Consider the following 26066-nt stretch of genomic DNA (forward strand, 5'->3'; position numbering starts at 1 on the left):
AGTGCCCGTCCTGCTCTGCTCGTGTGCGGGGAGCGTTGAGTACCCGGGGGCAGTGGAGCGGAGAGGTAACAGCGTGTGTGCCCTGACGGCTCGGGGGGCCCGGGGCCCGACCGCCCTTTGTCGGGGACACCGGGCTGTTCGTGAGCGTTCCCGCCGCCAGGAGCCTCGCCGGGACGGGCTTGGGGCCGCCGCGGAGCTGGGCGGGAGGACGCCGCTGAAGCCGCTCTTTCCGGGGCGGCAGCTGCGGCCCCGCCCGGCCCGGCCCGGCTCCCTCAGCCCGGGGCGCGGCCGTGCCCGGCGGGCGGGCGGGGCTCGCCCCGCCGCGAACAAAGCGGCCCCGCCCAGCACCGCCGCCGCCATCTGTCCCTCCCTCCCTTCTTCTCTCCCGCCCCCGCGGTGGGGCGGCCCCGACCCGCCCCTTTCGCTTCTCACTGAGGCGCAGAGGGCCCCGGGGCGCCGCCGGGCGGGCAGCGGTGCAGGCGGGCACCGAGCGGAGCGACAGCGGCACCAGTGCCAGCCAGACCCCGGCCCCGGGCCGGTCCCTCTCGCCGCGCAGCCGCGCCCGCCGCCATCTTCCCCTCCCGCCCCGCCGGTGCCGGCGCGAACGGGCCGCGGGGCCCCGCAGGTGAGCGACGGGAGCCAAGGCGGGGGCCGGCGGGCCCGGCGGGGCTGCGGCGGGAGGTGGGCTCTGCCCGGCGGCCGAGCCGGCGCCGGGCCCCGTCTGTGGCTGCGCGGGGCCGCCGCCGCTTCCCCCGCGAGGGGCGCATCGCCCCGGCTGCCGACTCCGCCCGAGCGCCGCCGCCCCTTTGTTGTGCCCCGGGCCGGGCAGCGCGGCCGGAGCCCGGCGGGTGCGCCCTGTGCCCGGGCCGGCCCGCAGGAGCCGCGCCGGGGCCGTGCGGCCCTGCCCGCCCCGGTGCTGAGCTCACGGTCCCGAAATGCTGATGCGGGCTCGGCGCGGCGCAGTTCGCCGGGGCGGCTGCTCCGAGCCCGGCGGAGCTGGATTTTGGGTGGAAACCTGCGTGAAGAGGAAGAACGTATTGGAGCAAGTGGGGGTATCAGAGTCAAAATGCGTTCATTCCTAGTTTCTGGAAGTTGTTTGGGCTTTTTATTTTTTTTTTCTTCCTTCTGTTTTCACTCTAACGTGAAGCATTGCATAATTTAATGTCACCTTTTTGTCATTCGCGGTGCGGAATGCGCTGGGTGAGGCGTGTGCGTGTGGGAACAGGGACTGACGGATGCCGAGGGCTCTGCGGTCACCTCCAGAGCGTGGTGAGACCAGGATTACCGGGTGGCTCTGAAGCAACAGCTGATCTAAGCAGGGTAACGAAATGGATTACGAGAGGGCAAGCCAGTGAAAAATCTGTGTGAGAGACAGGAAAGGCGAGTATGTAAGAGAACACCGATTTGCTGTGTATTGGAGTAGGAAAGGTTTCAGTCATGGAGTTCAGCTGTGCAAAGTTTGGCGAAGGTTTTCTATGAAGGCTTAATATGCTCAATGCTGTTCATTTGAGATAATGAATTGTGCGATCTTAGGGTGAAATGGGTGTCAGTGAGTGCGCTGACTGCTGTGGAAATCAATTGTGATAACAAAATCTGGCCTACAGTGTTGTTTGTTTGTTTTTTGTAAATTCCTTTGATATAGAGTAACTGGAAGATGATTGAGGGCACATCAGAAATGGAGCCAGTAGGGACTGACCGGGCCCCGAGTCCCCCGTGGGCTCTGTGTGGGCAGAACTCCGGAGTGGCCTCTGGGCAGGCACGAGAGTCATATGTAAGTGACTGTGGGGTGGATTAAAAGGTGAAATAACTTAATGCAAAACAGCCAGCTATTTAAATATGTATGACTTGCTCCCATTCGGGATTTCTGTGACATGGCTCACCAGGATGCTGAGGTGATGGGTAACGCATCGCAGCTGTCAGTGAAGTCAGCGAACCAAGGCTCCTAATTTGGCTTCATGTCTCACTTTAAATGTGTCACTGCTCTCACAGTATGACACTTAAAATTTGAACTATAATATTTTTTCTTGTGTTTGAGAGTAGTTAGAGATTTTATATTCCTTGCCCAGTTTTCCAAATGTATGTTGCATACTATTGGCAAGTGATCTATTTCAATTAGTAAATAACACAGGAATAATGCTTATTGTAGAATTTCACTATTGACTTGCTTAGAATATTAAACTTTAAATTTCCATTATGTGAATGTGTATGCATTTTAAATTTTTTCTAAGGAAGGTGACTTAAACAGAAGAAGTATTTAATACTGGTTTAGATGCTTTTAGTTTAAAAACATTTTCCTGAAATAGTATATTTTAAGGTATAAGTGAATATAAATGTTTTAAATTTTTTTTAAGAATTGTTTTCTCTGCTTATAATATCCTGAGAGGATTCTTGCTGTTGGCATGTTCTTAGAACATGAGTAAGAACAGAATAAGAGTGAAGCCTCTCTCTGGAGGATTTGGTGGTAGGTAGTCCTGTGTTCCAAAGAGTTTTTTTTAAAGGGTGTCTTGTCCATTGAAGCTACAGAGAAAAGTTGTGCCAGGTTTGTGGTAAGAAGTTTTTTGGTTTTTTTGGTGTAGGAAAACAAATTTAAACACAGAACTAGGTGGAGATAAGGGGGAGTGAACAGGAGAAAGAAGGAAGGAGGACAGGTGTGGAGAAGTACTGTTCTGCAAAGACTGGGAAGAATAAAAAGGTTGCAGCAGAAATGTGGTTGGTAGAAGGCACCTGAAATATTAAGGTCTAATTCTTATTTGCTTTCATTTATACCTCAAGCTAATGCTGTGCCTCAATCGTTCTTGAGTATTAGTGCTTGAGCTGATCAGATTGTGACGTTATGTGCCATATGTGCTGGCAGAAAGCAATACAGCATGATGGACCAAAGATGCAGCTTGAGCTCTAATCTTGAGTTTCCCTGCTGTTCTTTGCTATTTAATTATTATTATTTTTATGTATACACATACAGACATACCACTGAATGTGAGAAAACCTGATAGATTTCATAGAGGGTGATGTGTAAGCCTATGTATATTTATGATTTCGTGATAGTGTTAGAGGACTGCTTATTACTTTGACAGCATAATTCTTAGAAGCCTGAGCTCATAAGACTAAAAAACATCAATTACGTGAAAATCTTCTCTAGTGGGTTTACTGTTCTTTTCTAGCTGTTTGTGTTGCTCTGACAGCAAATGCACACTAAATATTTTCATAATACTGTTAATGTATGAGCTTATCAGTGTGCTTCAACTCTTTTTCAGAAGTTCGGTGTCCAAACTAGGTTTGGGTATTGTATTACATTTTTCTTTACAGTACCCAAAAGTGCTGTTACTAGTCTTGTATCAAATACAGAAGGTGCAATCATTCTTTACCCTGATCTGTGTAAATGAGGTTAAGTGTTAGAGTTGTCAAAGGCTTTATGTTCAGGACAAGCCTGTTATTTCAAAAAATCTAAAAAGGAAAATGGACGACAACTGCTTGCAGATGCTTAAGAGTACAAATACATTAACTAAAAGCTAGCAAGTACTGAGTTTTATGCTCAGTATCAGTACAATATGTGAATGATTAATTTTAGGGCAAGCTTGAAGCTGTGTAGGGTGGCTTCCTATTTCAACTTGAGTTCTGTAGATCCAGTTGAAAAGAAAGCTGGACTTGGTGTTCCTTTCTTCAGAGGGAGTCTTAGTCTGATTTTCTGATGGGGAGTCTCAGTATAACTTTACCTAAGTTTTACTTTGTCTTTTGACAAGGAGATTAATTTAGTTTATGTAAAAACCACCAGTGCCATAAAGCATAATAAAAAAGAAATGTAAATGCTTCAGGTGAGGTTGTGAATTAAGATGTCAATACTAAACTGCTGGTTAAATTTGTGGGGGGTTTTTTTTTCCCTTCAGTATATAAGCAGGGTTGAATTTTTCTCTGGGACCAGAAATCCATATCCAGTTGCTAAAGGGGGAAGTTGAAACAGTGCTAAAATGTAAGGAGAAAAGCACCTTTCTACAAATTCTGGATTTGGATTTGTGGGTCTAGCTTTCTTTCCTGCAGCAAAGCTTTCTGCAAGCCAGACTTTAATTTTTCCCTTTGACTTTACTATCTAAGAGTGTGCTTGTGGTCTCTGGGTGTGTCTTTCATGAGACCCATCAAAATACTTGTTGATTGGAGTCTTCTGTGACTAAAATGAGAATTAGACCCAGCCATTTTAAGAAGTTAGGCCATTTCATCTGGCACAACTAGGTCTCTGTTGTTCCAAAATAAACTATGCTGCTATAATCAAATGCTTTGCTCTTCAAATGTTCTGGCAAAAATTTACATGGAAAAAAGTTGACATATAACTGTGAGAAAGATGAAGAACTTGGGAGTTTAGATAATAATGCAAAAAAACGTGTTATTAATGCCTAAGTTTTTGTATCCTTTCAAGTTCACTAGCATTGGTTTATGGTGATCAGTGAGAAGTTTCACAGGAGTATTTGTCTCTTCCCCTCCTCTCTGGTAAATAATTCATTTCTTGTTAATACTCTGAGTGTTCTCTTTGGTTTATTCAAACTTATTCAGTTTCTCTGTGTCTTGTCCTGATATGAGATAGATAACTAGCTTATTAACTCCAGTTTTCTAAGGCTGAAGTATCTGAAGTCTGTCTTGGGAGCTGCATTGCCCACAGCTGGTTATCTTTCAGTATCCTAGTTGCTAGATTTCTGCATAAGTGAATGAGTGCATGAGGGAATTGAGAAGTACTTTTATTTTCCCCTTTGAATTATAAGGGGAAGAAGCTGGGAACTATAACCTGTTGCTGTGGACATCTTGCTCTCTGTGGTCATCTCCCTTCATTTTTTGGATCACTGATGCACCATTGTCTCTCCTTGTTGTCTTCTGCTGAGGGTTCATCACTGTTTTCCTGTGTTTTTTGGTGCACTCTCATAATCATTTTAGGTTGGGTTAAGACTTTGCTACTGCCAGAAAGCAAAGTTCTGTTAGTTCCTTGTGTCCATGGAGTGAATAAGTGTTTAACTTGCCCCTGGCTCAGCACATGGCCCAGCTGGGGATGCTGTGGGGTGGCTGGGGATGTGTGGGAGTGTGTGGCTGAGTGCAGAGGTGACAAGAGACTGCCCTTTTCTGCAGTAGTAACATGGGATTACACTGGAATCTTCCTGATGTGAAACCATACTCTCCTATACAGGAGTGCTGCTAGGTGGTTGTTTGGTTTTGGTTGTTTGTTTTTTGTTTTTTTTTTAGAGCTCCTGATAAGGTGGTGCCCTGTGGCTTGGCTGTGTTGTAGTTTTTCTCCCCACATTCCCAGGTAGTTTACAGATCATCTTAGGAGGTGCAACTGTAAAGTCTTTTTAAAGTTTGAAAAGGGAAGTTCAACAGCTTCTACTTTTAAGTCAGACTTAAGCACTCAGGCAAGATTTAGCCAGAAGCAGAATTTAATTTAGGTTTCCTAAAAGGAGTACATGTTACAACTCTCATATCCTTTGAGGAATTATGCTGCAGAGGAGCTCGGACCTTGTACCTGTGGGAGCTTTAAACAAGGTGACTGCTGGCTGCCAGGGCCCCAGCTGCATCTTCCTGCTTCTCCTTTCTGCTGGCTGGACAGCTCCTTAGACCCCTGAGCCACTTTATGTGTGTTGGTGGAGAAGGTAAGGCAATGACAGAAGTGAGGAGTGCTAGGGAAGGGCCAGGACCGTGCAGCTGGAGGCAGGTGAGTGAAGGGGAGTTGGCAGCCAGCGGGCAGACTGTCTTAGGCCACCCTGGGTTTGCAGCTTTAGATTCTTCATGAAGGGTATAGACAGAAATAGGCATCCTTACAAAGGAAGAATGAAAGCCCCTGGCTTAATTGCCATATGCTACTTCAAAATTAAGGTGGGGAGAGAAGGCAATTTTAGTGTGCTATGCCTTTTGCATCTGTTAGAATGCGAGATCTCTAGATAATGACATAGTAACTGACTCTTATGCTCTTTGAACTTGACTGTTTGCATTTCAGAAAGGAAAATTTTACATACTGCAGGCTTGGTAAGCACAATATTTTTCACACTGCAAGAGGACTGATTTCTTGTTAGATTTGTGGATATGGGCCCTGTATATGCATAGGACAGAAACCAAAAAGTTGCAGATGCAATGTTAGGTCTTAATTATGGCTTCATAGTCAACCTCTTAAAATCAATTAATTAATCTTGTAATTTAATTTTTGTAACACTACTACATTCTGTTCTATAAAACTGTATTTTTGTTAGTAGCCAACATTTGTTAATCAAGCATAAAGTAAGATACTGATCATAGCTAAAATTCTTTCCTTTTAGGCTGCCATCATGACGGCTGAAGAAACGGTGAACGTTAAAGAAGCTGAAATAATTAAGCTAATACTAGATTTTCTTAACTCACGGAAACTTCATATCAGTATGTTGGCACTTGAGAAAGAAAGTGGGGTCATTAATGGCTTGTTTTCAGATGACATGCTCTTTCTAAGGTAGGACTTCTTTTTCTGGTGCTTAAATACTACATATATGAAAACAGAGCTGGACTGTGATTCAGTGGGCAGCCCTGTGCCACTCAGTGGGAGATCTTAACTTGTGCCCTCATCTTATGCTGCTTCCTCCTGATCCCATTCTGTGGTCCAGCCCTGGAATGTGTTCCAGCTCTGAAGTTAGTGACACCCTTCTATGATCCACTTGGAGTAAGTGACTGGGCATCATCAGCATACACTGAGCTAGATTTTTTTGGTTGCTTGTTCATTCGTTTTAACTTGGTTATTTTTCTGGCACACCAATGAATTTAAGTGGGAAGGAATCTTAACAAGTGCCAGTGTTAGTGCAGGGTAAGCTGGGGAAAGACCATAAGCAGGAATAGTATGGGAAAGCAAGCCTTGTTGGTATCTGTGGTGTGTTATCAGCTTACCAGGTCATATGGACCTCAGTATGTGGTTTATTGACTACTAAAATATTTTTACAGTGTTCCAGTGCTAAGATCAATGATGAGTGGTTTCCAAAGCTTTTCCCCAAAAATATTATCTGCATTTCAAAATAATACCTAGATTTATCTTAAGTTTAACAACATGAAAGGAGTATCTTTTATCATCAAGGCATGAGAGTTGGTGCAATTTACCATTCAGGATATTGTCCTCAATATTTTTAAAAATAATCAGTGTAGATGCACACTAGTTTTCAGCATTGCTGTCTTGTATTTCATGCCAAAGGTACATAGTAATGTTGTTGAAGCATGAGAATATAATCCACCCAGCTGTTCTTAAAACATTTAAAAATACATTTTATCACTGAGCAAAACTTCTCACCTGGCTTCCCTTTTGATTAAAATTATGGATATTGGACTAAAATGAAATGAAAGAAGAATTACAGAAAGATGGAAGTTACTAATCCAGTTTATTTGTTTCATTCTTAGCTCAGTTGGAGTAACTCATCCCTTCCTTGTAGGTCTGTGTGTGATATGAGGGTATGAATTGAACTGAACTACCTGTTCAGTCCAGCCCACTGATCTTGGAGTTGGAGCTCTTGTGCTGGCATCGTTCCTGCCAAGCTGTTCCTCTCACATTGTTAATACGGGAGCTCTGTGTTTACCCATCCCCTTTATAAAATAGGCCTAACATTATTTATACAATTAAAATTGACCAATTTTTCAGTTCTCTTCCATTCTTTGAGATGTATTCATTGAATTAATATCTTTATTTAAACTCTTCAAGTAAGATTTTTTTTTTTTTAAATAATAATTACAGGTAGAGCAGGAGACACAGGACCATTTTGTGCTTTTTGGTGTGCCTTCAAAAGTAATTCATATTTGTCCTTCTAGTATGCAGTTATTTTTACAAAATATTGAGAAAACATTTTGCTCTTGCAGTTAGTCACATCAGACAGTCCTCTTGGCATCTGTGCAAAGCATTAGCTTTTCAAAGCTGGTTGATCACTTGTGTATTTAAATTATTGTTTTGTATTTAAGTGGACTTCTTGAAAAAGGTTGTTCTTGTCTAGTGAAATTCAAGGAATGATCCTTTCTTTTACTAGGCAGTTGATTCTTGATGGTCAGTGGGATGAGGTTCTTCAATTCATTCAGCCTCTTGAATGTATGGAAAAATTCGACAAGAAAAGGTAAAATAGAATGTATGTCAGAGTTCAGTTTTCTGAGTTGTGGAAAATATGTGAATTTCTAACTATTGTCTATGAAAACAGTAGTTGTAAATTTGTCACCTTAGTTTTGGGGTTTTTTTTCTAACCTGTATACTCTTCACAAAGTGTATGCATGCATTTTTAAAGTTGTACTTAAAACACATGCACAGGATCTGTAATGAGGTGTCATTGGCTTCAGAAATATGGTGCATGTTGTACTGTCTTTTCATAGATGGCTGCTCTGTCATATTTCTGTTTAAGAAATAAGTACGTTTGCTATACTTCTCATACCAGCCTTCTGACATTTTTAATTGAACGCTTCTGGAAGTACTAGTGGAAAAAGACATTTCCTGTTAAAAAAATAATGTTGTGGTTACCAATTTGTTAAAGTTTGAGATCAGAGTTCCTTGTCGTGGCAGTTTCTATGCCTCATTCAAAAGTTTGCTATGAAATACCCTGCATGTCTCTAAAGTTTACCTACTAGAGCAAGATGTATAGTATTTAACTTCTCACCTGCAGATTTCGATACATTATAATGAAGCAGAAGTTCTTGGAAGCCTTATGTGTAAACAATGCGATGTCAGCAGAAGATGAGCCTCAGCATGTAAGAATTGTCTCTGGTTTGGGAAGTTTTTTTGTTGTCAGGAAGTCTCTTGAGAGATTCTGATTAAAGGCAGCGCGGAAGCTCCCAGCATTAAATGCACAAATTTTAGGTATTACTAGATGGTTCCATAAGCACTGGAAAAAATAATTGGTGTCCTTTGGAAATTAATTTGGCGCCCAGGTCTCAAATAGAATTCTATATAAAAGGGTTGTTTGAAACTTTGCAGCGTGGATCAGTGACCATATGCTGTGTTTGTGGTCCTGGTCTCAGATTTACTTTAGGCCATTATGCTGAAGTACAAAGATTTTTCCTTTTTTTTTCTCTTTCCTCTTCCCCTCCCCCCTCAATTATTCTGGAGCAAGCCTCAGAATTGCAGAAATTTATTTTCATAATGTGGGCCAGGTAAAGGATTCCAATTTGAATGAATCTTAAATTTAATTTCTGTTGCTTTTGGAGAGAAAGGTCAGAGTTGGTTTGTTTGGACTGGTTTTTTTTTTCTTGAGGGAACAGATGTGTTCACAAAGGACTCCTTCAGTTAAATATGCAAACAGCAGGAGTTGTGGACTTAGGTTTTTGATATGGAAAGAGGCACTAACTCAAACTGGCAAAGAAGGTTTGCAGATTGTGAACTTAGTTATAGTTTTTCATTTATTTTGAGGATACAGTAATACCAATTTTCTAACACTAAAATGTTATGGAATTAAAAATGAAGAACGCCAGTAGCTTTAAGGTAATCGATTTTGTTTTCCAAACAGAATTGATTTTAATTCTCTGTCCCATTACATGTACATTATGCTGCAGGGTTTTCTCTTGACAGTGTATAGAAAGTTAAAAGTCCATCTTTATAGTTGTAGATGGAAGCTGTCTATTCCTTTAATCACTCAATCTGTATACTGTTACCAGACAGCAGTAGAGGGAAAAAAAAAACATACTAATGTTCCTTATTTTGTTACCAAATGGGTTGGCATGTTGTGGATGAAAGGCTGCTGTATTGAAGTATCTAGGTAACATGGATAAGTGAGGAGTTTTATCTTTTTTTAAAATCTTTGCAACTAAAAGTGCCAAGTTTTGTGTATGTTAACGTGGTTCTTGGCTATTAACAGGCTTTGTAATAAAGCCCTTTATTCATTTGGAGGTCTTATCTTCTGAGAACTCTTTGAATGTTTCTAACATTTTTGATTGGGGAGCAGAATCTCAGTATAAAAGCTGACTCAAAGTTGCTAGTCACTGGAAACTAGAGCAGTCTATAAGCCTTTTATAATGTATGCCAATAGCTTCTCACAGGAAAAAAAAAAAGGGGAATATAAGTCAGCTGGCTTTGAGAATGGAAGTAACCTGTGCTACAATAGAATTGTAGCTGTTCAGCTACAGATTTAAAATTTAATCCTATCAAACCTGCAGTGACATGAAAACATTCCATAAATCTCTAGGAAGTGGGACCGGATGGGGGTTTTTAGGAAGTCAAAGCGTCTAGGAATTTGTCTCTGTAACTGCATTTGCATCAGCAATTTCAGACTCTATCGTATGACTTTTTAATTTAAATATAACCAGTAATAGTAATAAATGAATGAGAGCAGGGAAACTCTGCTACTGCCTGTTCAGCTGTTTTACTGTGGAACCACATGTCCTGCGAAGGGCTCTGCTGACGTTAATGTTTCTGTAGCTGGAGTTCACAATGCGAGAGGCAGTGCAGTGCCTGCACGCGCTGGAGGAGTATTGTCCCTCCAAGGAAGACTACAGCAAACTCTGCCTGCTGCTGACACTGCCCCGCCTGACCAACCACGCCGAGTTCAAGGACTGGAATCCCAGCACTGCTCGGGTGCACTGCTTTGAGGAAGCCTGTGTCATGGTGGCGGAGTTCATCCCAGCCGACAGGAAGCTGAGCGAGGCCGGCTTCAAAGCAAGTAACAACCGATTGTTCCAGCTTGTCATGAAGGGATTGCTTTATGAATGTTGTGTGGAATTCTGTCAGAGTAAAGCAACAGGAGAAGAAATCACAGAAAGTGAAGTATTGCTGGGCATTGATCTCTTGTGTGGCAATGGGTGTGACGACTTGGACCTTAGCTTATTGTCGTGGCTGCAGAACCTGCCAGCTACTGTGTTTTCTTGTGCTTTTGAACAAAAGATGCTTAATATTCATGTTGATAAACTCCTCAAGCCTACAAAAGCTGCGTATGCTGATCTTTTGACACCTCTTATCAGCAAACTTTCTCCTTACCCATCGTCCCCAATGAGAAGGCCTCAGTCAGCAGACGCTTACATGACCCGCTCCTTAAACCCTGCCTTAGATGGGCTGTCCTGTGGATTAACAAACCACGATAAGCGGGTCACAGACCTCGGGACCAAAACTTCTCCAATGTCGCACTCCTTTGCTAATTTCCATTACCCAGGAGTACAGAATCTCAGCAGGAGCCTCATGCTTGAGAATACTGAGTGTCACAGCATTTTTGAAGAGTCACCTGAGCGGTAAGTGCAACTAGAGCTCTGGTTTTTTTCTTAGCTAATGTTGTTGATATTACTGTGTTCTTACTGGCACTGTAACTCTGAACATAATTGTAACATTGAAATATAATTTGGTTGTTTGATTTCTGTTGTAAGTAAAACTGTACAAGGTAGTTTCTTCCTTCTGCTTTTATGATTCAAGTAGATTTTCATATTTGGTTTTGGGCCATATAGATTCAGTCTGGGCTTTCTTAAAGTTGAAATCCTAGCATGGAGCACCAGTATGCTCTGAGTACATAATAGAGTCTAGCTAAGATTTATGTTCAGTATCACTGAGTTCTTTCATTCCACATAAATAAATGGAGACAGTGGAATAGCTGTAACTCCCGTCTTCTTTTTCCATTCCGTCCTCAAGTCTCTGTAAATTTTAGTCCTGACATCCTAAATCATTACCTATACTTGCAAAATTTGCATATCCCAATGAAGTTAGTGGAAATGACAATATGATGTCATTGTAGCATTCCTGTATCACTTCAAATGTTACAATAGTATTTCCGCTTAAATATTTACTTAATATTTTCCAAACCAAATCTGAGTCAGTCAACTGAATGTATTATGTTTTTCGTATTGGACTTAGAGATAATTGGGTTATGCTATTAATAAGTTATTGATTGCAGTGTAGATTGCAAAACTGTCCTCTTCTTTAAGAACTGCATTAAAGTTTTGTGCTTTTCTGCCTTCTGAGAGAAAGGTAATTAGGAGATGTGGTACTTGTCAGTTGAGAGTTTATCATCATGTTTTTGCCTGGCCTTTATTTTGATCAGCAGTTCTGTCCCTTCCTAAATGTAATATCCATGCTTCTCTAAAAGCAGCTGCCAGGTTTTTTGGCTCCAGAGGACCAGATGGGTAGCTAGCCCTGCATGTGGGTGCAGTGGCCAACAGGAGACGTTTTCAGAGCTGGGGTGGTCAATCTGGACTGCAGCTGCTGTCTGTTAGTTTTGCCTCGCAGCAATATTCTGTATATTGTGTCATGGTAAAGAGCAGCTGTAATTAAACTCAGTAAAAAGGAAACAAACACTCTCAAACTGATGTCAGTTCAATGATGATGGAAATACTTAAAGTAATGTATGTATTAATGTATTAATACTTATTAATACATTAATAATGTATTAATATTTATCTTAATGCTTCTCTTGAAAGGACATCTATTGTTTGATTAAAATCTTTGGTTTTACCAGCCTCTTTCCAAATGGAGTTTTTGTGGATAGCTATTATGGAAGTATCCCTGGTGTTACATTTTTTACAAAGTGTACCTCCTGATTATACTAATGAATTATGAATCCTCTAATTTAACTGATCTGTATAAAACCTTAACATTTGTGTGTGTAGACCAGGGTTCGATGGTCAAACTGATTCTTGAAAGGTTTTTGTTTCCCTTTTCAGTATTAGAGTGCTAGAATAATTCTACACAAATAGTGTTATGCTGTGGGCTAAATAAGGTGGTAAATTGCTGCAGTTCTTCTTTATGTAGGCCTTACGTGATGTTAAATGAAGTTTAGAGTTTTTAACATGTTTTTTTCATTAGTAATAGATCCCTTGAAGGTAAGACTTAAGGTTATAGGGCCAGAGCCATAGTTTTCAAGAAGGCATTACCTTTTTCAGAACAAAATCCAACTTCAGATCAAGTGTGGGACTTAAATGGCAGTATTTGTAAGGGTGGGAGCTGAGCTTTATTTAAATATGGCCTTTGCTTCCTCTTGCACATGACAGAAATATGGTATTTCTCTTACAAGTTGTGTTCATCAAGCAACTCTCTTTTAGTCAGCTGAGATACTTTTGTTATTGTACAGAGGTGCCCAAAAAGTTTAAAATAACTTTATTAAGAACTTTGTTCCAAGTCACTATGTGACTTGTGGCTATGTGAGCTCTGCATGTCTACTGATGGCCAAACCATTTCGGAAAGAGCACCGTGCAGGAATAGTTAAAATACAAGAATAATAAAACTGATACAAACAATTTTCTGTCTTGCACTTTCAGGAATGTTCAAGCTGATGGATGTTATACATAGTTTAAATTTAGATTGCTAGTAGTAATTAAAGTGATTATCTTAGGGAATATCTTTAGTCACATAGTATATGAGATAATATTTTATGCACATAATTGCTTTGAAAATGGGAGATCTTGAATAACTTGTTAGTTAAAAGGTATGTAATTCGAGTGAAGGGATAGAAAATAGGGAGTTTGCATATGTCATGGTGGTAAGGCTCTTTGGAAAATGCAGGGAAAAAAGCACAATGGCTGTGCTTTTTTGTTTGTTAGGAGTTTCATTTTTAGTGTAACCCCTTGCAAGTGGCATTTTCTTCCCAAGCAATATCTTCAGTTATATGTGACTTAAATAGTTTGCACAGTTGTGTCATCAGACTTTACTCTAGAGTGTTATCTTTCTCTACTTGATTTTTCTACTCTTAATTTTTCTCAGTTAAGCTTCTCTTCTTTTCCATGTTGCTGCGAGAAGTGATACTCCTGTGGAGCAACAGCGTCCCATCGGCAGTGAGGCTTTGTGCCAAGGTTCAGTCCCAGAAAATGAACCACTCAATGCAGCACAGAGTCAGGGATCAGCCAAACAAGAAAAAAATGAGGTAGTGGATGTTTGTTTAAAAATAATGAGGCCCTTTGAGCTGCGTTCTGATCACTTCATAATGATTTGCCTTTGTTTGGAGAACTTCATGCATGACAATGGGTTGCTTTGAATCTTTGTTTTTACTATATTAAAAATACCATATTGCAGCTTGTGTAAGAAACTGCTCCTTTTTTTTCCCGTTGTATAGAGTTCTGCTGTTGTTTGAGTTTGTAATGCAGCTGATGAGTGTGCCTTGTCACGCCAGCAGTGCAGCTAAACTTCACTTCCACTAAGGTCTTTGAGTCACTTCTCTGCTGCAACAGTATTTTGTATGCACCTTAAGGGAGAGAGGGAAGAGCAGATGCAGAATTTATGGGAGAGAATGAGGACAGGAGATGCTGTGGTGAAGATGTTGGCCAGGCTATTATACACAAGTAGAAAAGAATGTAGTACCCAGTCCAATTTCACCTTGTTTTGTGTCCCACATCATAGTGGGAAGAAATTGTAAGAATTAATTTCTGTGTAAGAAATTAAGTTGGTTTTTTTTCATAGCTTTATTTTTGCAGTGTTCCTGTAGAGACTGATTTAGAAGCCAGAGTTTATAGATTAGAGCTTCTGGGCAACATATTTTAGGTTTGCATGTTAGTTTGGGTAATAATAGCACAGAATCCAAAAGATCAAAGGATTGAATCCAATTATAACAAACAAGTATCAGTCATGGAAAGAAATATGGACAAGAATGTACCTGTTGCCTAGAAGGATTATAACCCAGTGACTGGGGAACAGTTCACAAATTTCAAATACAGGGAATAAATGCTTTCTAGACATCTGGTGATTCCTTTGAAGTTTCTAAACTGCAAGTATTCACCATGGGAAACCCAAGGTGATAAATACAACAACACTAGAAAATGCATTATAAATCAGAAAATTATTGTGTCAGAGAACAAAGAATCATAATGCAAATATTGTTAATTAGAGGAAATGCAAAGGCTCTTAGTTAAAAGGACAGATCATGCATGAATTGTCTGAACTAATGCAGAGTTATCAGGGTGTCCTTATACAACCTAAATTCATAGGTGACAAAGCTGTTGCTTTGGAAAACAAAAAGCTCACCAAGGTTTTTTTTTCTTTTACTATTTTTTTTCCTACTAGTTTTCTAAATATGCAGTTAAGGGGTGTTTTTTTTAGAAAACGTAGGGCAGTTCTGTGTGGATCATCTGGCCTTGGACTGAAGTGCTTTTGGTTTTCTGTTTGTCTGTTTTTATCTTGTCCTCAGCTGCTGGCATTTGGAACTAGTGACACAGAAAGTGAGGACTGGGGAATGCAGGAGGCAGCAAGTCCTGGGCAACTGGCAGTATAGGGAGCTAAAGACAGAATGTAAAGGAGAAGGGACCATGAGAAAGCAAGTTGAGATGTTTGTGTTTGGCCCAGAAAGTACAGAATTTTTAAGTTAGAACAGAGCACCAATTTCAAATGTAAGATGTAATGCTTGGATAAACCACTTCAGAATTGGCTTCTGGGAGAAGGAGATTGACACCTCCCTGCCATCAGTCTGCAGAGCCAACGTCGCAGAAAATACAAAATTTGTAGTGAAAGTGTGACTTTGAATTTGGAATGTTGCTTATGTTGGTTTTTGATTTTTATTTTCAGTTTTAAATCATTTATTTGTTTTGATCTTAAGTAATACTTTGGAAGTTTTGTAGGAAAGAGCAGTCTCCTTCAGAATTATGGCAGAACTGCTTCAACAGTGAATAGCCTAGGCTGGCAGTGGTTGCTTTTTTAATATGTAAATTGTGTCTGGTTTTAAGGAGGAATTAAATCATTACTCCTCAGAGGAGAATCTCCTGGCCTTTTGATGCCTGTGTTGAAATAATGAATCAGAAAGTAAATATTTAGGTTAAATACCAAAATTAACTATTTAATTTTCATCAGTGATTCTCATTTCTTTTTAGCTTCGTGATTCAACAGAGCAGTTTCAGGAATATTACAGACAAAGACTACGTTACCAGCAGCACTTAGAACAGAAGGAACAACAACGACAGTTGTACCAGCAAATGTTGTTGGAAGGAGGAGTAAATCAAGAAGATGGAGCTGACCAGCAACAGAATCTTACTGAACAGTTTCTTAACAGGTTGGGGACGTTTGTTGATTGTCCTTCTACCCACCTGTGTCTCTTCTTAAGTCTCACAATAACCTGGTTTGATGGTCTTTTTTTTTTCCTCTTGTCATTTGTTATTAGATCTATCCAGAAACTAGGAGAATTAAATATGGGTATGGACAGTCTTGGAAATGATGTACAAGCACTTAGCCAGCAATGTAATGGGAGCAAAGGGAATGCATCTACCAATCCAGCAAGTAACTTCACATCACCACCCTCAGATGGCAGTCAGAGGATAGCAAGTGATAGCCCAAATGTTAATACAAGCACTCCTCGAAAGTGTGGATCAGCCAATCAGATCCCCTTTCCTGAAGAGTCACCTGTACAGGGGAACCAAACGTAAGTTATTTGAAAACAGGGCAGAATGGGAACTGAATTTCTTCTGTTCACTAATGGTAGTGCTGAAAGAAACAGTAATTTTTCCACCTCTGTGTGTGTGTTTATGTGTATACATGTATACATATGTATGTTATGGAATGAAAAATTTCTAACTTGCATTCACTTGTCCAGTGCTTGGAGTTGCTGCACAAAGAGCAGCCCCTTGTAAAAATAATGTTTTAATGGTAATGAATCAGTCACACGTAACACTTGTCCTCAGATTAGTCAGTTCTGAGAATGAGTAATTGAGACTGTAACTTTAGTCCAGAAAATCCATACAAATAAATCTGTCTTTGCTCTTCTTTTTTTGTCTTGTTATGAATTTAAACTCTTCACCAAATCAAAGCAGTGTATCAGCACATGCTGTCACTCAGCCACAGCTGGAAGACGCTTTGGGGAATTTAGCTAAGGCAAGAGGTGATGAGGTGAGTTTTCTTGTCACTTACAATTTGTGTTATCAAAAGATTTGGTATTTAATCCTGAGTATGTGACATCCTCATTCTAAATATCTATTAACAGTCAGAGTTTTTGGTTAATGCAGTACCTGCAGAATCACAGAAACGTTGAGATTGGAAAGAACATCTGGAGACTGAATCCAAACCCCCTGCTCAGAAGAGAGTCAATGAGAGCAGGTTGCTTGGGTTTTGAGTCTCTTTAAGGATGGAGGATGTTCCAGAACCTTTGTGGACTACCTCATCCCATGTCTGACCACCCTCATACTGCTTTTAAACCAACAAAAAATGTTGAAGTGGAATTTGCTATATATTATTGTTGTTCATTGCCTCTTGTCCTTTCACTGGGTCCCACTGGGAAAAGTCTTGCTCCATCTTCTTTACTCCTCCTATCACATATTTATATACACTGGTGAGATGTACACATTCACATCCTGAAAAGCCCTTTTGACCTCAAGGCCAAACAGTACCAGCTCTCTCAGCTTCTCATTGTACAACAGAGGTTCCAGTGGGATGTCTTTTACAACCATTGTTTTGTATTTTCCAGGTTGAAACTTTGATTGTTAGGCTCCACTCAGTCCATGGTTTGAAAAGCCAGGGAAATAGTTAGCAGGGAAATAACTGCAATAAGTACATTCAAAAGTTTCTGCATCAGATACATGAAAATCATAATCTTAGAAAGATGGTGATGAAGTCACCAGGAGGATGATCTAATAAAATTTAGCATAATTTAATGATAACTGTGTTATATACAGGGTGAAAATCTGATTCCGTTTAGTATTATATTTGTTTTAGAAACTGTGTTTATGACTTGGACTATTTTCAGTAAAAATGCAGCTTTGTTCCCCTTGCAAGTTTCACATAGATGAAATGTGTTTACACAAAAATAAACTGTAGTATAGTGCATCTGAAATGGGCTGTTTAGAAGAACAAAAAATGGGTGGAAGTCTGGAGGGGGAATGAGAAATGTTAATCTAATGTTAGCTGTAAAAGTGAGTTGAAGAAAAGAACTTGTTGGAGTATGGTATTCTGGGACCTGGAGTAGACATTGTTTTACAAATCTGCACTTTGAATAGTTCAGCCTGGTGTGATGCTACTTGTTAATACTTTGGTTCAGTAGCTTTACTTTACTCCACAAAACAGTCACATCTGCTTGTAAATGTCCAGTTTTACACTGAAGAGCCTAATTTGACTGTTACCTTTCTACACAGGATGACAAATCAAAAAAGCAATTCATTTGCATCAATACTCTAGAAGACACACAGGCTGTCAGAGCTGTAGCCTTTCATCCCAGTGGGAGTTTATATGCTGTTGGCTCCAACTCTAAAACTTTGAGAGTTTGTGCCTATCCAGAAGTAATTGACCCAAGGTAAGAAAGCTTGTGTAATCATTTCTGTATCATAGCCCTTCTTCCTCCTCATACCTGTACTGTTCATACCTTTATTTTATTATCATAAATAGAGCAGTGCTCTCCTTGGAAACCTGAACTGCTAAACAAAATTAGATGATCTGCTGAAGCATTTTTGTATTTGTGGGCTACTTATTTGTTCTCTTTCCTTACTGTCAAGATGCACTGCCATGATACCACACTTTTCCTTATAAAGCGTTGGTTTTGCCTCAGCAGTTGGACTTTTCTGTGTTTACTGTGATGGCTTCTGGTTTTGATATTCCAACTGTAAAAGTGGAAGAAAGCATGTGTCAGTTCCCAGCCAGCACAAGTTGGGCTTCATGAGATGCAGTTTCTGGCAGGACAGACTTCACATTTGAGAAAGCAATATCTTCTTGAACTTTCAGAGCAAAACGTGCCAGAGCCTTTCTATTGGCCCATTATTACTATAAACATTGTTTTATAGGTATATTGGTTCCTTAAAGGGAAAAGCACTGTTTGTGGTTTGCTGTGTACCTGGTATTTCCAGGGTTTTTTCACCCATTTTTTTAATAGGAGGGGGAAAATATATTTTTTCATCTGGATATAAATATTACTGTGTCAATAACCATCTCCTTATCTCTGTTCCACTTCCATTATTTTCTTAGAGTAGGGGTGAAGTGCAAGCATCTAAAACTTCACAAGCTGCAAGTGTGCACAGTGTGACTTCATCTGGGACATCTTCCCAGTTTAGAACTGATGCTCAGGCTTCCAAAGTGTTCAAAAGTAATCAGATTTTTTTTTTTTAATTTGCTCCTTAAATATCATCAGTAAGGTAGACTTTGAAGTTTAATTCCAAAGTATTTATTGGCAATGTATGACACAAAAACATTAAAAAAAAAAAGATTTCTCTGATACCCAATGCAAGCCAACTTGCTGGGCTTGAAGCCCAGGCAGCTTCCTCTTGACTGGTAAACAGTGCAAAGCATTTCCAGTGGAATGGATGCTGCTTTATGGAGTAACTGTGGTCTGCTTCTGCACAGCTGGTTGTTGAGAGCACTGGGAAGGGTTAGAGCAACTCTGCAGCCTTAGTCTCTAGTTGCAGTGCACGATCTGATGTGACAAGTGACAAGCTGCATCTGGACATGAAAGGAATACTGACATTTCCTTAATTCTGAACTTGTAATTCTTCCTCTTACTGTTGGTTTTGACTATGCTTACAGTTTGCCTGAAACAATTCATCACAGGATTTACAAGACAGCAGAGAGATTACATTATCTTCAAGATACTCTAATCCTTGTAACAACATGAGTCCAGACATGCATTCAAAATTATTTGTGTTTTTCAAAAAGCTATAATTGTATAGAACAGATGTTCTTTGAAGCTTTATTGGGCCTTTTTAAAGTTTTTTAAATTGTCCTTCAAACTGATGTGTGATTCAGGATAGGCTGGTTTGGAGTTGTTTTTTATTCCTTTCTCTAAAGGTATAATAGTAGTGTGGGAGGTTTTTTTCTGCATATTTGAGATAAAACACTGATAGATACACATTACAGTTCTGCAGATATTGCTTAAATAATTCCAGTGCTTCCATGCAGTGGATTGGCAACATGTGGTCTCTGAGCTGGATAATTGCTCCTGTATCCTGGCAGGGTCAGTGATTCTCAGCTCTTAACAGGTGGTGGATCCAAACTCGGAGTGCAAGATAAGGCATTAGGTCACTTAGGAAGCTCTGAAGTGTGTTAAGTGATCCTGATTTACACTAATCTGTCATGGATTTCTCTCTGGCAACAAAATAAAATTAGCTTCCATGTAGATTTACTTTAGTATTCTTTACTAAAGCCATGTTTATCTCCAGAGTTTTTCAACAGACTTGGGTGATTGTCTTCTGTCTTTTCTCTCTGCCTCTTCAGGTATTTATAGTATGGTTTCTGAATTTTTTCAATAGTGATTTAATTTGTTGATTTCTATTGTTGATGTTACTGGAGTGAACATTGATGGAAGTGGATACTGCAGTACTTTATCCTAAGTACTTGACTTCTTCCTGCTATGAGAGCAGAGAAGGAACGTTGTAGGAAGGTAATTGATTGAACTTAAGGCAATGTACATCAGTGGGACTGTTGCTTTTATTTTAACCACGTGTAAAGCTGATGTGGTTTTAGAAATAGGAATGTATGGTGTGTTTAGATGGTGTGAAGATTCTTGCACTGACGTAGAATGGTGAATGTGTCTTTCTGGCGCAGGCTGCTGTATTCAATTTTCTAGTAGAGAAGTGAAGCTTTTAGAGTCACTTTATTCAACAAGTACATTCAATGTACAGCTCATGATGAACATAAATGAGTTTTTTCTTTTGTATGTTTTTTTGGTTATTTTTGTTTAATGGCCAAAAAAGGAGACAGTACTTGACTTAGAGTAGCATTTTTCTTTGTCTTCCCAAGCAGGGATAACATTTTTTGTGATCCTTTAAGTGCTTGATGAGTCCCACTTATTCTGACAGCAAGAATGGCATAGACAACAACTCTCTGAATAAAACATCAGGCTTCAGTTTTTATTGTTGCAGTACTAGTAGGCACAAACCAGCCCCAAACACAAGTATATGGAACCTACTATATGGCTTATAATTAAGCTGTCTTACCAAACACAGCCCTCAGTTAGGGATTAAATCTGCTGGGTGGGAAACTGGAAGGGAAACACCTTCCTGTACACATGCACAGAGGTTGCACAGGCTCCTGCTTTCTTCTTTTTTCAGGAATTTGTATTTTTCCAATCTGCAGCCTAATGGTTTAGTCCCAGAGCCAGCCTTTAGCTGTGCCAGCTGCAGTGGTGCTACCACAGACAGTGTGTGCATTATGAGCTTTCTTGGCCTGCCGTTGCATAATTGAACTCAAGTGTATTCAAAAGTGGCCATAGAATCAAGATGTTGAAGTATGAAGGATGTAGAGAAAAATCACACCGGTTTAGGACTCTCAGGATAAGGTTTCATTGTACTATAACTAGTAATTACTATATTTTATCTATATCAACCCCCAGTAGATGAAGGGACTGCCGAAGTCCTTTTTGCATGTTTAATCCTAAGTACAATGGGAAGATGAGGAAAAACTGAGAAAATGGGATGGAGATGATCCTTTTCTCTTAGTTTACATATATATGTTTCAATGCAAGCAATCATATGAATTTAATGTTACTCAAAATAAAGAAAAACAGTATTTTCGTTTTAAAATACTTTGTTTTCCTTAGAAATAAAAGGATATCTGATGGTTTTCTTTTTTTTTTCTTTTACCAGTGCTTATAATACTCCTAAACAACCTGTAGTTCGCTTCAAAAGGAATAAGCATCATAAAGGATCAATCTACTGTGTAGCCTGGAGTCCCTGTGGACAGCTGTTAGCTACTGGTTCTAATGATAAATATGTGAAAGTCCTGCCTTTTAATGCAGAAACTTGTAATGCAACAGGTACTGTGTGTCTCTATTTAAAGAGTTTATTTTCAATTATTTGTCAAAACCATTCAAATTACCCTGATTATGTATTTAATAGCTTTTGTTTTTTTTATTCTAATACTTTAGTCTCTTTTCCCTTTCACCATCACTGTAGTCTTTATCCAGCAAAGAGCCACTGCGAGGTTGGGGATTATCTTTTGGGTTTCGTTTGGGTTGGTTGGTTGTGGCTTTGTTTTCTTTGGCAAGATTCCAGTATTGTGCTCTCTTCTGGCAGATTATCCTCCATATACAGTAAAACAGCCAGATGTTCTTATCCACCTCTGGATCTTGACTGTCACTAGGAATTTATTTCCACTTCTAGTTGCCCTTTTTTTTGCCTACTTCTGTCATCTGTCTTCTCACCCATCTTAAAAAGGTTTCTGGCCTGGCAAATATTACTTTCCATGCCCAACCCTCCTAATCAATACACTGAATAAGGCTCTTATCTTTTCTGTTTTGAACTTGGACTACCTTGTCCTATGTGGTTCAGTGGTCTCAATGACCTCTCCCTCCGGGCAGAGAAAACCTTTTGAGTTTACCAGAGTTTACAAAAAGAAATAAACGTACTCTGTAAACTTTGGCTGCAATTGGCTGTGGTGATGGTCATTTTGCAAAGCTTTAGGAAGTAAGAAGCTCAAGCAACACTCAACAAGAAGATTCTTAGGGATTTTTTTTAAACTTCAGTAACTGAAATATTGTGTTCTATAGAAAGTGCACAGCAATATTTGTACTTGGTAGCATACCCACCCTTGCCTAAGGTATTCTGCATTATCACTGTAGCTGCTTTAAAGAGTGTAGCACTAACAAACAGAGTATGCCTTATTTTGTTCCTCAATTTTTAAATTATTTTAGGACCAGATTTGGAATTCAGCATGCACGATGGGACAATCAGAGACCTTGCTTTCATGGAAGGCCCAGAAAGTGGTGGTGCTATTTTAATAAGTGCTGGAGCAGGGGACTGCAATATTTACACAACAGATTGTCAGCGAGGACAAGGCCTGCATGCCCTGAGTGGTCACACTGGTATGTGTACTGTGGCTTCTCTCACACTTTCTAAGCCTGTACTATGTTCTAATAAAGTTGTTGGGTTATTTTGGGAGTGTTTTTTAAATTCTTTGTGTTTTTCTTTATAGCAAGACTTTTTTTTGCTCTCCAGATTGCTCTTGAGGTCTTTTGAGGGGTGATGGGGAATGTTTGTTTTTACATATGTTGGCTGTTAATTTATTGGGTTAATGCAACCTCATTCCAGAGAAGATGCAAAGGTGGGTATTGCCTTTGACTGGTGTGTTAGATCATGCAACATGCAGCTTTTCCATGGGATAGTTAAATCTCTGAAAGCAAAAATATAATCTGAACTGTGGTGTTTCAGTATTTGATTAATGATGGTTCATCAACTTCAGAAGTCTTCTTGTTCACAGGTCATATTTTAGCACTTTATACATGGAGTGGCTGGATGATTGCATCTGGATCCCAAGACAAGACTGTAAGATTTTGGGATTTGAGAGTGCCAAGCTGTGTTCGTGTTGTGGGAACAACGTTTCATGGAACAGGCAAGAGTTGCTATCATGCTTCTGAACATTCTTGCATAAAAATAGACTTAGAAGACGTCAAGGTAATATAGGCAGAATGTAAGGGGGGGCATTGTGCCACAGGCTGGAGGCTTGGCTTTAAAAGAAAGAAGCTGTGAGGAATCTTTACCTGCGTTTTGTTTATAAAGTAACATTTCCTTTCAGAAGTTGAGTAGTGTTTTTGCCTCGTGACTTTCAAACAGACACTTCCAAGTACATTCAGATAAAACATAACTGAAATTCTCAAAACATTAGGGCCAGGGTGAATTCCTTGCAGTATTCCACATTAGTTCATAAAGAGTGGCTTTCTTTCCTGTGATGGAACAGACACTTTTTCTCATGCAGCTCTAATAGTGTCTTTGCTACGATTCCAGTGTGACCTATGGCTTCAGAGTTTTTAGTGCCAGAACATAAAAATTTTGTTATTCTAAAGTAACAGTAGCTGTGTGTGTTCACCTTAAATTTAAGGCCAACATTCAGTGTTCTTTTACAATGTATATTCTGGTTTAAAAAAAGTTGGCTATTTGTGCAAATGTACAGAACTATAACGTGTGACCATGAGGATTTTTCTCCTCCTGCAGGCAGTGCTGTAGCCTCAGTAGCTGTTGATCCCAGCGGGCGACTCCTGGCTACAGGCCAGGAGGACTCCAGCTGTATGTTGTACGACATCCGGGGGGGTCGGATGGTGCAGAGCTACCACCCCCACTCCAGCGACGTTCGCTCCGTTCGCTTCTCCCCGGGGGCTCACTACTTGCTCACGGGGTCATACGATATGAAGATCAAGGTGACAGACTTGCAAGGTAATGTGCTGCAAAGGATCATAGGCTCATTTTCCATTTGGTGCCTTTAATGTTGAAGTTGAGATCTTGGTTCCAAGATCAGGTTTTACTTTAAATGGGGAGAAAAACAGTAGAGCTTTGAAGGGTTTGACGTGTGTATATGTGATTGTGTTTGTTGGCAATTGGCTAGTTGTGTAGCTAAAAGTGCAGGCTATGAACTAAATCTTGCTTTGGTCTCATTACAGTAAAAAAAATTATTAACACTGTTGCCTAGTGAGATGGCCATTGCTTTCAGATAGCATTCATAAATTTGAAACTTTAAAAAGAGTACGTAATTTTAATTTTTATTGGAAAGAGTTAAGAAGAGGGAAGATATCGGGTATATCTAATTGACTTCATTTTCTTGTCCATTAAACTTTAATCACTTTTTGTGAAAACAATGAAGGTCTGCATTTTTAAGTTGTCCTGTGTCCAGAAACACCTAAAAACTGAAACAGTGGGGCCCTGTGTTATGCTGTGTGTATGTGAATGGGGGGGGAATCGAGTGCTTCATAAGATGAAATACATATGAGCTTCACTAAACAAATAAGTAAAAAAAAAAACCACAAAAAAACCCACTCAAGAGCTGGGGTATAAATTCATGAAATGACTAATGATTTCTGTTCCTCTGCCACAGGGGACCTCACGAAGCAGCTTCCTCTGATGGTGGTAGGAGAGCACAAGGACAAAGTTATCCAGTGCAGGTGGCACACGCAAGATCTTTCCTTCTTGTCGTCGTCTGCAGACAGGACTGTAACCCTTTGGACCTACAATGGTTAGAGTGCAAACAAAGGCAACCTATGCAGCTAAAGCACAGAGACCTGAGACTACAGAACTGTCCAAACAATAATAATGAGGCATTGAGAGCAGCAGTTGAGCGGGAGAGTGTCTTATCAAGAAGAGGGGCACTTGTCACTGGTTTTTCTGGTTTCTAGGAGGTCTTGGTGTTTTTAGTATATTCTTTTGCAGTGCTTCCAGTCTTCCATGTTGAACTCATGCTGCTGTGACCTATTGTAGTCTTGTTGCCAAAGTCTATGAGGAGAACTCTTATGTTGTTGATGTGCACTCAGAGTAACATGAATGATGTGTTTACAGTTTGGTATTAATTGCATTCCTTGGTCTTTGCCTCAATGAGAATTTTGTACAGAACTTAAGTTGAACAACACTTTAATCAAGTCTGTATGTAACTAGTTACACACACACACACACACACACATGTAAAACTTCCACTGTTTTTTCAGGTTCATTGTATTCATCACTCCTCAACAAGAGATCAGACTTTATAACATCTCCACAATTTCAGTGTTTTTAGTAAAAACATCTGAACTTTAAAGGCTGACTAGGCAGCAATCACATCTTGATTATGGTCCATTATATAGTGTGGGATTTCTTCTTTCTTTTCATCTAACCTGGGAAAAATGTTGCTGTTTTTACTACATAACATTGTTTTGAACAAGCTAACATGTTGGAGGGGGAAAAAGTAAAATATTGACTTTTTTCAGTAGAAACATGTAATATTTTACTTTTTGAATGCAACAGAATACCTCTGTGTATAATGTACTGTAGAAAAGAGTGGATTGGCAGCAGTTGTCACAGTGAGCTTAATGGCTATCAATTTTTCAAGTAAAAGGGATACCATTAATGCTATAATAGAAACCAGCATGGCTTAAAATGCTATGTCTGCATGATAATTTAAGAATTGTTTAAATTCCCAGTTCAGAAGCTTATCTGAATTTTATTTCTTGCACTGTTTATGTATGGGAAACTGCAGTTCTATTTCTACAAAACTTTAGATTCTAATGTTTATGTATTGTTATATTTTCATATTGTACAGTTCCTTTTACTTTTTAAAATATAAACCTTAAACTTTGGGTTATTTATTTATTTGAACTGCAGTTAAGTTTTGGATTCTCTTGGTTACTAAATTATATGTGCACTGTAGCAAGCATTTTTAACTATCGTATAAAAGTGGAAAGGTAAATATAGAAGTGTATCTGTGCTATAATCTCAATAAAGACCTCCAACACCTGCATCCGTTTTGGCTGTTATTTTGGATTCTTAGTTCATAATTATTTGATACAACTGTG

The 26066-nt window shown here is 39.8% G+C and overlaps 1 protein-coding gene across 8 annotated transcripts; it reads left to right on the plus strand.

Annotated features, from left to right (window-relative positions):
• The first annotated feature begins 407 nt into the window (after positions 1-407).
• WDR47 (WD repeat domain 47) lies at positions 408-26011 on the plus strand. 8 transcript variants are annotated; one of them, XM_064664492.1, is made up of 16 exons: positions 408-625; positions 1643-1771; positions 6285-6451; positions 7998-8081; positions 8619-8703; positions 10367-11169; positions 13661-13787; positions 15718-15896; positions 16005-16262; positions 16648-16726; positions 17965-18122; positions 21400-21569; positions 22446-22616; positions 23012-23143; positions 23743-23961; positions 24617-26011. In XM_064664492.1, the coding sequence occupies exons 2-16, from the start codon at positions 1655-1657 to the stop codon at positions 24757-24759; spliced, it is 2892 nt and encodes a 963-aa protein (XP_064520562.1). In that variant the 5' UTR covers positions 408-625; positions 1643-1654; the 3' UTR covers positions 24760-26011. The 8 variants fall into 8 exon arrangements, with proteins under 8 accessions (XP_064520562.1, XP_064520570.1, XP_064520564.1 ...); XM_064664494.1 differs by having other exon boundaries at positions 409-625; positions 16651-16726; XM_064664493.1 differs by having other exon boundaries at positions 410-625; positions 13661-13784.
• The last annotated feature ends 55 nt before the right edge of the window (positions 26012-26066 follow it).

Source organism: Pseudopipra pipra, chromosome 9, assembly GCF_036250125.1.
Source record: "Pseudopipra pipra isolate bDixPip1 chromosome 9, bDixPip1.hap1, whole genome shotgun sequence".
Lineage (NCBI taxonomy): Eukaryota > Metazoa > Chordata > Aves > Passeriformes > Pipridae > Pseudopipra > Pseudopipra pipra.

What these genes read in the sequence shown, in the direction of transcription:
- WDR47 (XM_064664492.1), top strand. Translation starts at nt 1,655, where the DNA reads ATGATTGAGGGCACATCAGAAATGGAGCCAGTAGGGACTGACCGGGCC. An exon ending in CAGAAGATGAGCCTCAGCAT is followed by an intron (nt 8,704 to 10,366) that starts GTAAGAATTGTC and finishes ATGTTTCTGTAG; the next exon opens with CTGGAGTTCACAATGCGAGA. An exon ending in ACTGAACAGTTTCTTAACAG is followed by an intron (nt 15,897 to 16,004) that starts GTTGGGGACGTT and finishes ATTTGTTATTAG; the next exon opens with ATCTATCCAGAAACTAGGAG.